At 33.0% G+C, this 10522-nt stretch overlaps 2 protein-coding genes across 3 annotated transcripts; one reads left to right on the top strand and one right to left on the bottom strand.

Annotated features, from left to right (window-relative positions):
• Positions 1–293: 293 nt before the first annotated feature.
• On the top strand, positions 294–5416 carry LOC107862520 (vacuolar protein sorting-associated protein 29). 2 transcript variants are annotated; one of them, XM_016708124.2, is made up of 4 exons: positions 294–399; positions 512–679; positions 3679–3816; positions 4882–5416. In XM_016708124.2, exons 2-4 carry the CDS (start codon positions 548–550, stop codon positions 5179–5181), a joined length of 570 nt encoding a protein of 189 aa, XP_016563610.1. In that variant the 5' UTR covers positions 294–399; positions 512–547; the 3' UTR covers positions 5182–5416. The 2 variants fall into 2 exon arrangements, with proteins under 2 accessions (XP_016563610.1, XP_016563609.1); XM_016708123.2 differs by having other exon boundaries at positions 355–679.
• A 633-nt stretch (positions 5417–6049) lies between these two features.
• LOC107862519 (galactose mutarotase) lies at positions 6050–8621 on the bottom strand. Its single transcript, XM_016708122.2, has 5 exons — positions 8183–8621; positions 8046–8095; positions 7587–7710; positions 7385–7483; positions 6050–6956 (listed from the first exon to the last, which is right to left on the bottom strand). The coding sequence occupies exons 1-5, from the start codon at positions 8361–8363 to the stop codon at positions 6337–6339; spliced, it is 1074 nt and encodes a 357-aa protein (XP_016563608.1). The 5' UTR covers positions 8364–8621; the 3' UTR covers positions 6050–6336.
• Positions 8622–10522: the final 1901 nt, after the last annotated feature.

The following is a 10522-nucleotide window of genomic DNA, read 5'->3' as shown; positions in this document are numbered from 1 at the left end:
TAAAATATAAGTAATATTTGAAGGAAATTTTAAAAACATAGTCTCTGTTTGACCATAAATAATAATTTTTCAAAATTGAAATTGAAATTAAAGTTGGTGTTGTGTTTGACTATGTATATAATATAAATTGAAATTATTTTTGAAATTTTGTGAGAGAAACATGAGTGAAAAAAGTAAAAATAAATTTTATTTCATTTTATTTTTTTAATTTTTATTAAACTAAAATAATTTTTATGATCAAACACCAATATTTTTAATTTTTTCAGTAAAATAGAATAATTTAAAAAAAAAATAAAAAATCTCACGGCCAAACATAGAGGTATTTGCTATTTATGACGACGGGGTTCATGTGAAGTAGAAGGACAAAGTTGGAGAACAAATTGAAAATACCAAAAAAAGGTAAAAAAAAAAAAAACGACGTCGTACCCCTCCCTGGTTTAATGCGCAAAGCCCGATTTAATTACAAATTTTCCAACTCGTTAATTTTGATGTACTATTATTGTTGTGGTAGATTTTGATCGTTGATTGAAATTTGAGAGAGAGAGAGATGGTGCTGGTTTTAGCGCTGGGGGATCTACACATCCCGCACAGGGCTGCTGATCTTCCTGCTAAGTTTAAGTCTATGCTTGTTCCTGGAAAGATTCAGCATGTTATTTGTACTGGTAACCTGTGCATTAAAGTGAGTCTTCTTTTTTTTTCTCGCCTTTTTATTAATAAAAAATTAGTATTAGTAGATCATTAAATCTAATTGATATAGATTATTGTTGTTGTTAATTGGTTATTGTTTGTTTACGCCTCTGCTAATTCAACTTTGATGGAGAGATTGTGCGGCCTAGTAGTCAATGAAGTGCGTAAAGAACTAAATGTCCCATGTTCTAGTCTCAGCAGAGAAAAAAATACTGATTCTTCTCATTTGTTCTAGCCTTGGTGAACAGAGTTACCAGGTATTTGTTTCTAGTTAGAGGTGGCAGGTATCTCGTGGAATTAGTCGAGGTACGTGAAAGCTGGCCCGGACACCATGGTTATCAAAAGGAAAAAGGATTAGGCGGCTTCTATACTGAATTAGTTATGTTCTTCCTTTACGGGATGCTGTAGTGTGTGATTTTCCTTTAGAAGAAGCTAAAGCCCTAGGGTGATTTCTCTTTGGTTGCAATTTTTGCATTTTTTTTTTTTTGGACTCTAGGCTCCATCGAAAATTTACAAGCTTTGGAGAGGATTTTTGGCAATTGAATTGCTTTAGCATTGTGCTACCAAGATACATTTTATAAAATGAGGTGCAATAGTTGTTTAATGTTTGGGTATTCTTTTCCAATATTGTTGTAAGCATTGGGATAAGTTTGTCTAGACAGATTGAGTAATAAACAGACTTCTAAATAACAGAAATTTTGGAAGCTGTGAAAGGGAATGTCAGATAGGTTATTATAGCTAGAGATGGATGTGTTTTGAGTAAATTTCATGGTAGAAAGCATATTAGAGTGTTGTGAATGTCTTTGGATGATCAAATTAGCAGAGAAAATGAATAATGTTCTTCATGTCTCGTCCAAGGCAATGAGTTCAGCTTTCTTCCTGAGGAAATGAAAGAGTTTATGGTAGTACCTGTCAACAAATTTGAAGAACTAATTGCTGGATAGGCATATTTCTCGCACTTCTAAACCTTCAGGGGTTGGCTTGGTGGTAATTGGCTTGAGCTTTGGGGTGCTCCCTTCCAAGGTCTCAAGTTCAATACCCACTGGGTGCAAACAATTTCTGAGGGCCATCGGACTGGGTGAAACCCTGAATTACCCGTGGTGCACTTGCGGGAAACTTCTTGCCGAGGGTCTGTTCACCCGTGGGATTAGTCGGGGCTCGAAGAGTCTTGGACACCCGTTGCAAGTCAAAAAAAAAAATATATATATTTCTCCCACTTCTATGCCATCAACTGTAACATAAGTAGAAAGATCAAATGTCTCATTATTCATGTTTCTTATTTGATGTTTTACTTTTATAAGTTACCTGCTTATGTATCCTATGTTTGTGTAGAAATCTTTTGCTCCAAATGTTTGTAGGTATTTGATTAAACTTGGTGTTATTTGTAGGTGTTTGTTTAAATTCACTTTTCCAATGTCATGGTTGGATAGAAATGTGACTGGAGTTTTTTAATTGAATAACCTCTAGAAACAATTCTTTTACATTATGCTTGTTTTGAATTGGTTTTTCTCCTTGATAAATTCTATTTCCAATAGTTTGACATTAGTAATTTCGTGCCTATACTTCCTGGTTGTTGACTTCTTGTAGTTTCATCACTTGTAAAACTGGCGTTCTCTCCAAAATCCTACAATTCCTTTTCAATTTGGCTGGTCAAAATCAAAAAATAGAAAAGAACTTTTCTGAAATTGTTTCTCTGAAAGTTTCTAGTTTTCTTGCTCACTCTTCTACATAGCCTCAACTTTCAAGGTTGAACTTGATAGTTGCATATGCATGAGAGCAAATATCTTTGATGTGGTTCGTGCTTTTGGCCTGGATATTCTCCTATTAGTAGTTGTAGTTGAATAAGAGAGGTAACATGTATCTGTCAAAATGTTGTCAAAGGCTTTAATGTAAATTGCAAAATAGTGCCAAAGCACATTGGATTTTTGAGTGCTGAGCGCGCAACCAAGGGTAGCGCTTTGATAAAGAAAGCCACTTAAAAGTAAACTTATATGTAATATATACTTTAGGTAGAAGAATTGAAATTTGGATTTTTGAGTGCTGAGCGCGCAACCAAGGGTAGCGCTTTGATAAAGAAAGCCACTTAAAAGTAAACTTATATGTAATATATACTTTAGGTAGAAGAATTGAAATAACTACAATTGAGTAAACTATAGAATCACATTCAAAAGAGCATCTTAAATCTCAGAATCAGTTGCAAGGATGCAACTTTAAATTTCTAATTGTGATCTGGTCACTTTTCTTATGCTATAAATTTCTAATTTCCTATTCCTAATCACTAACATTTTCATCCTTAATTTGCTTAAGAGTTGACATAGAGTTTGCTGACTAATTTATTTTGAAGTGTTGCCTTTTTCAAGACAGAGTTCATGGATTAGTCCTCGTGTATTTATTCAAAAGACATTTCTATAAACCATGGAGCCTTGAAGCCTTGGTTTACATTGATGGGTGATGCGAAGCGCAGTCTGCGGAGTGCCTGGCTTAATTGTTTAAACATGCTTGAAACCACATCTTTGACAGCAATGTTCTATCCTGTGCACACGGGGGTTGGGGTTGGGTGGGTGGGTGGGGGTGGGGGTTCTGTGTTATGGGATCAATTTATGATTGTTTCTTCTTTCTTATTATCTGAAGTAGAAAGATTGAATCTTTTCAGTAAACCATGCTAAGTGTAGAATGAAGACATTGCCCTTGGTTTCTTTAGGAAATTCAAATGCTTCTACTCCATCAGTACTGTCTTATCTGTAGGCTACGTCCACAATATGCTGTAATTACACATTGTGCCTTCCAAGTTGCATTGAGCAACTTCTAAGTATAACCATTCCTAGAGTTCTTGTGTGATATCTTTCGCCTTAACAAATTCTTTTGTTTTTTACTCCCAATTACATACTTCATTGGGTGTGGTCATTCTTGCTCTAGGTCTTTTGACTTCCAATTAATATGTGGATTATCTATGAAAATGTGTTGACTGCCTCATCCGAATTACATTTGCAGGAGGTTCATGATTACTTAAAGACTCTATGTCCTGACTTGCATATTACTAGAGGCGAGTATGACGCAGAGACACGTTACCCGGAGACCAAGACTCTGACCATTGGTCAATTTAAGCTTGGATTATGCCATGGCCACCAGGTCTGATTCACCATCTTTTTGTTACTCTTGTTGTCTTGCTATAAGCTGATGAGGTAATTTTGGTTATTCAGGTGATCTGATTCTTTACAGCGCAGAAACTAACATCTAAGTACTCTTACTTGTTGTATGGTATATAGCAGATACATATGTATTAACATGCACCCTGCCCTATCTCTGTGCATGTTTATGCTTCTCTTGGCTGCAGGTTCTTATGCTTGCCTTGTTCTATATATAAGTGCTCAAACCAAATTTACCGATTCATCTTGCTAAGGAACTTCTATTAGTATGTTATTGTAAAGAGAGTTAATTTACGAGTTAATAACTCAAATGGTCACTCAACTTTGGACTTTTATCTCAGAAAGTCACTCAACTTTGGACTTTTATCCCAGAAAGTCACTCAAATTTGATCTTTACTCAGAAAGTCACTCAACTTTGAGTAAAAATGTGAAAGTTGAGTGACTTTCTGCGTAAAAATGTGAAAATTGAGCGACTTTCTGATTAAAAATGTGAAAGTTGAGCGACTTTCTGAGTAAAGATTAAAGTTGAGTGACTTTCTGGGATAAAAGTCCAAAATTGAGTGACTTGCTGAGATAAAATTTCAAAGTTGAGTGATCATTTGAGTTATTAACTCTTTTTAATTTACTTGCCCTAAAATTTTTGCTTAGCATGAGATTGAAGTTTTGTTGCATTTTGCTAGATCTGAATGCATGTATCTATACTGCCGAAAAAGCCCTGCTGTATTTATTGTTGGTTTTCCTCAAGGTGTAGTACCATGTCCATCCAATATTTCCTCAACTTAAAAGGATATTAAGGCAAAATTTGTACTCTATTTTGGTCTGTCATTGAACTTCCCCACTTTTTGACCCACTATCGCCTGCTATTGTTCTCCTTCAATCTTTTTATGCATACAATTCTTAGAAGTAGCTTTCCACTTTGAAATTCTTAGTTCTCTAAACTGAAGTAATCATGTGAGAATTATTTGAGAAACATGCTTACTCCACAAGCATGCAGCCCTTGCCCTTTCTAGTAGTAATGGTATCTTCCACTTGTTTTCTTGTCCTACAGGTTGTTCCATGGGGTGACTTGGACTCATTAGCCATGCTTCAAAGGCAATTAGATGTAGACATACTTGTTACTGGCCACACCCATCAGTTCACTGCATACAAACATGAAGCAGGTGTTGTTATAAATCCAGGATCTGCTACTGGTGCCTACAGTAGCATCACCTATGATGTCAACCCTAGCTTTGTTCTCATGGACATTGACGCCCTGCGTGTTGTGGTCTACGTTTATGAACTCATTGATGGTGAAGTCAAAGTTGACAAGATTGATTTCAAGAAGACAACAACACAGAATGCTAATTGAATAACAAAACTTGTAATTCAGCTGATTTTAGTGGAATCCTAAGAGTCGCTAAGACATCATTTTCCTTTGCTTGCTTATTTTCAAGGCTCTTTATTATGCTGTCTTTGCTCTTTATTTTCCAGTCTATTGTGTTATTCAGGTTTATGTCCAGTTACTTGAGTATGTGCATTGAAAATTCAGTTGGTTAATTGGAAAGGTTCACCGTTTTTGGTGCTCCTAAATTCCCTTTTCTTTATATTTATCTGTTTCAAGTTGATAGACTGATTGTGTTGTTTGCAGAGATAGAATAGTAGAAGGAAGTGTCTGAATTAGTCTCTTCTCATGTAAGCACGAAGGGATCTCTATCTGGAGACTATGCTCTTTGCATATGTTATTCGAAGATTTATCTGTTTCAAGTTGATAGACTGATTGAGTTGTTTGCAAAAATAGAATAGTAGAAGGAAGTGTCTGAATAGTCTCTTCTCATGTAAGCATGAAGGGGTCTCTATCTGGAGACTATGCTCTTTGCATATGCTATTCGAAGTCCATGGGTCTGGCTGATTTGAATCCAGGTTGGGAAGTTCACTAAAGGGGCACAAACATTCCTTACTGGAAAGCTCTCTATTTCCGGAGCCCAGACTCTAGATTTCTCATTAAAGGTGAAGATATCTGTTATCATTTTACTACATTCTTCGATGGTAATCTTGAAATTAGTTGCTGCAACATTGTACCTGATCAGTTCCCCTGTTGAACAAACCTTATGGAAGAGGCTATTATTTGCTTTAAGAACTTCATATACCCCTCTGCATATGCTGAATATGAATCTCAATTTTATTAACGAAATTTATGTACTGCTTCATTGGGAATGAAAGTTTTCATGACTTGGGAATTTGCTTACAAATTGAGAATGATGTATCATTAACATCAGTAGCAGTCAAACAAAAGTAGGGCATTAAAGTACATCCAGAAATAATCAGTGAAATATAATATCTAAGTGAAGACTAAGAGCTACTCCCTCTGTTTCACATTAGAGGCGAAGTAAAATGAGACGGGGGGTGTCTTTATTGTTAAGACTTCAGCAGCATAAACGTAAGTTGCTCCTAATACAAATGCATGTGACGCTAAACAAGAAAGGTCTGTCAACTGTACTTAGAACAATGAAAAATCTAAAAGTTCCTACGAGGCAGTGAACCTATAAACCATGATGTGCTTATAAGTTTCCCCTGGATTCACAATTTGTGAAGGAAAATTGGGATGATTGACAGAATCTGGAAATCCTTGTGTCTCCAAACAAAGTGCAGCATACTTTTTGTAAATAAATCCACCTCTTCCCTTAACATTGTCCAACATATTACTTGTATAAAACTGCACACCAGGTTTGTTAGTCCACAATTCCATCTTTCTACCTGATTTGCTTTCCTGGACAGTTGCAGCCCTATGAAAATGCTTGCCCTTGGTGTTATCCAACACGTAGTTGATATCGTATCCACCTGGGATTTCACTTAACTCACTCCCTATTGTCCGCGGCTGGAGGAAATCGTAGCCTGTTCCTTTAACCGGAGTGATTTTCCCTGTGGGGATGAGCTGATCATTAACAGGAGTAATCTGGGACCCGAAAATCTGAATAGTGTGGGACAAAATGTCGCCGCTGGTGTCTCCACCAAGATTCCAGTAAGTGTGTGATGCTAAATTCACTGGTGTGGCTTTGTTTAGTGGCTTTGCTTGCATGTTTATGGCTAATTTGTTTGTCCCAATGAACATGTATGTCACCTTGACAGAAAGGTCACCAGGAAATCCTGTTTCACAACATTTGATTATCAATATTTGTCTAGCTAGAAAATAAATAGTAGTAACAACAGTAAAGTTCTGCCATGTGACCAGGAGTTCACGGGTTCAAGCCTTTGGCAGAAATGCAAGATAAGACTGCGTACAATACACCCTTGTAGTGGGGCCCTTCCCCGGATCCTACGCATAGCGGGAGCTTTAGTGCACCGAACTGTCCTTTTTTTTTTTGTCTAGCTAGAAAATAAATAGTACTAGTAAAAAGGATTTGATTTGAACACATAGTGATGCTGTATTACAGCGAAAAACATGCTCGATATGCTTAATAGGGTGAGCATTTTGAATTAGATCGCGATACTTTAAAATCTGATGGTATTTTTCGTTAACGCCTTATTGTTGATTAAACCAAATAAAGCAAAGGAGGAAAATTATATATGTGTACCTTCTTCACCATCAAAGCTATTGTAGGTAAGAGTAATATGACTATCTTCTTGGAAATCTTCCACAGTCCACATTACATCACAGAATCCTCTGCTACCCCCTGATTTAAATCGATTTTCGACACGTTAATCAAGTGTTAAAAATTATTAAAAATGGAAAGATTTAATAAACAACAGAAAAGGATTATGAATAATTATAAATACCATGTAGTGTATTTCCATGATCATTAGCTGGTAATTTATATTCCACACCATTCAATTCAAATTTTGCTCCTCCAATTCGATTAGCAACTCTTCCAATTAGGCCACCAAAATATGTTGTGTCATTCTACAAGTACATTAATAACTTCAATCAAGAATCGAACACACAGTTTTTTTTTTTTTAAATAACCATAGTGTCAAGGTCAGCTTGAGCACACCACGACAAAAATTTCCAGATCTTTTACACAATTATGAGAGAAATGAACAAATCAATTTATTTCAGAAAAGAGGATTATGAAAGATGTTCATTTACAAAAAAACACCAATGCCTGATCCATAGAATAATGTACGTGTTCATGAATATTTATAAATATTCGTCTATAAATCTAATTATTATTGTATATTAATTCTTCATAAACTTCAAATCTTGAATCCGCATAAAAAAAATTCTCAGAAACTAACCTTGTAATCATCGTTGGAATTGTAGCCAAGAACAACATCATCCAATTTTCCTTAAAATGAGTAAAAGTTAAAAGAATATGAAATTGACAAATGCATTAAAAAAAAGTAATAAGAAAATTAAGATTTTTTTGTCATACCATTTTTATCAGGGACTATAACAGAAAGAACAGTTGCACCATAATTTGTGATTTTTATAGAAAAATCACCCTTCTTCAATTCATACAATTTTATTTCTTCAGCTGCTGTACATGAATTATTATTTTTACAAAGAATAAGAATGACAAAAGCAAAAAAATAGAAAAAAGATTTTTTGGCCATTGTTAGAGGGGGAATTAATCACTGATAATTTACCATAGATGGGTGTTCATAAATAGGTAAGTTTTGGATTTTGTTAAATGACAAAAATGGTAGTGGATAACAAATAAATAGTAAGATATAATTATTATTGAGATCAGAGATGTTGATGAGGAAAGATTTGGAATATTGGATAAGGACAAATATTCAAACTAATTAAAGACGTACTCTTTTTTAACATTTTAGTGAAAATATGATGCCACTGCCAGATTCTTGAGATTCTCCATAAATATAAATGTATTTTTTAGCTAAAAATAGCCTGAATATATATGTGCAATATCGAAAGCAAGAGCATTATTTCTTAAGTTGATTGACTATAATTTTTTATTTTATCGGTGAAAATTTGATTCGTATAATTTTTTCTTTGATGTCAAGTAATTTAAGACAAGGAAAATAATAAATATTTTTAAGAGAAATATTAATTCAATAAAGACTAATTAATTTAAAACAAAAAAAATATATGAGAGATTTCAAATGAATATTAATAGGAAGATAAGATTACCGAACCATAAATTTTGTCACGGTTTGTTCGTATTAGTAAATGAAAAGTTATATCTTTTTTTTTTTAACTAAAACAAAAAGAAAAAGTTATACGCATCTTTTTTCTTTTTTTTCTTCTTCTCTAAAAGGTGTTCAATTATTGAAAGGAGAAAATGCACGTCTGTTAATTCCAAGCACGAGGTCTGACTTTACATTATGCAATCAAATTCCTCTCCCATTTATTTTACATTTGTTTTTTTAAAAAAATTTCATAAAAATATATTAATTAAAAAAATAATTTGATTAAATTTTTCTATTTCTTTTTATCTTTATTTAATATTACTCTTTTTTTTATCACATTAATCTACCTCAATACCAATTCAGTAAAGGCAAAGATGGAAACTGATAGTTAATTACATCTTAATTTTTTAAAACATAACAACTATTTTAGTAAAGACAATAAATAAAGTGGATTGGAGGGAGTAATACTTTTTCTTTTTTAAAATTTCCAAATTGTTGCAGAAACCTTGATAATTGAAAAGTACAACCTCAAGGGTCGAATTTATAGTACCATACAAAATAATAACAGTTTTATTAATTTGGCACAAACTATTGGGTCGTTTGGTTGGTGCCTATTGATAAATATTAGTATCTCAAAAACAAAAAAAAATATTTCTCTAAATGAATTTGTTCAAAGAATTTATTTTATATCTACATATTATATGAACGTAATGAATTTGGAGAGATTATACTATTTTTTGTCTTTACATAAGCTTACACATTAACAATTTGAAGGATAAATTTACTACAAAAATAGGATATGAAGTAGGGCTACGATAAAAAGGTAGAATAAAAGATAAGATAAGATTATTAAATAATAAATAAAGGTGAAATGAGAAAAAAAATAAAGATAACGACGTGATATCATTAGATCGATGGTTATATAAAATGAGGTTTTTCATAATTGCCTAATCATGGAATAAAAACATACCATATCATATATTTTAAAAAATAATTAAAATAAACATGATACTCTTACTACACCATAATATTACAGATACTAAAATATTTTTCAAAATTAATTAATAATTATAATATAACAGTGGATAAAACAATCTTACAAAACATTTCTAAGATTATAATCTCTTATTCCACCATGAACCACTTGGTTCTATGAGTAGTTTCACTCAATTATCCTCTTATCCAAACAATCCATAAATATCTCAAGTTTATTTATTTATTGCTGGCTTCACATAGAAAATGTATGAATAAACTACCAAAAAGTCAATTACACATATAGGTGATAGGTCTAGAAATTGCTTTCAGTATAATGTTTTTAAATTTTCACATGCTTTCAAATAATTTGCATTTTCTCCCTTTTCATTTTTTGTTTGACTTTGGTTTCCATACATAAAGCAATACATAAACTAGTAAAGTTAAATTTAAAGTTAAAAATTATTATTAATTAATAAGATTAATTTATTAAATATATTTTCAATTAATATATTTTTAAAGAGTATGTCAAGTCAATGAATTCTAAGTAAAATGAAATGGAGAGAGTAGACAACTCTATATATAATTATAAGAAATTTTAAAGCATTGGAAAAAAAGACAAATTCTTAAAAAATAGAAAAAATCCTCTC

This window comes from Capsicum annuum, chromosome 3 (genome assembly GCF_002878395.1).
Source record: "Capsicum annuum cultivar UCD-10X-F1 chromosome 3, UCD10Xv1.1, whole genome shotgun sequence".
NCBI lineage: Eukaryota > Viridiplantae > Streptophyta > Magnoliopsida > Solanales > Solanaceae > Capsicum > Capsicum annuum.
This window is presented reverse-complemented; position numbering and strand designations above follow the sequence as displayed.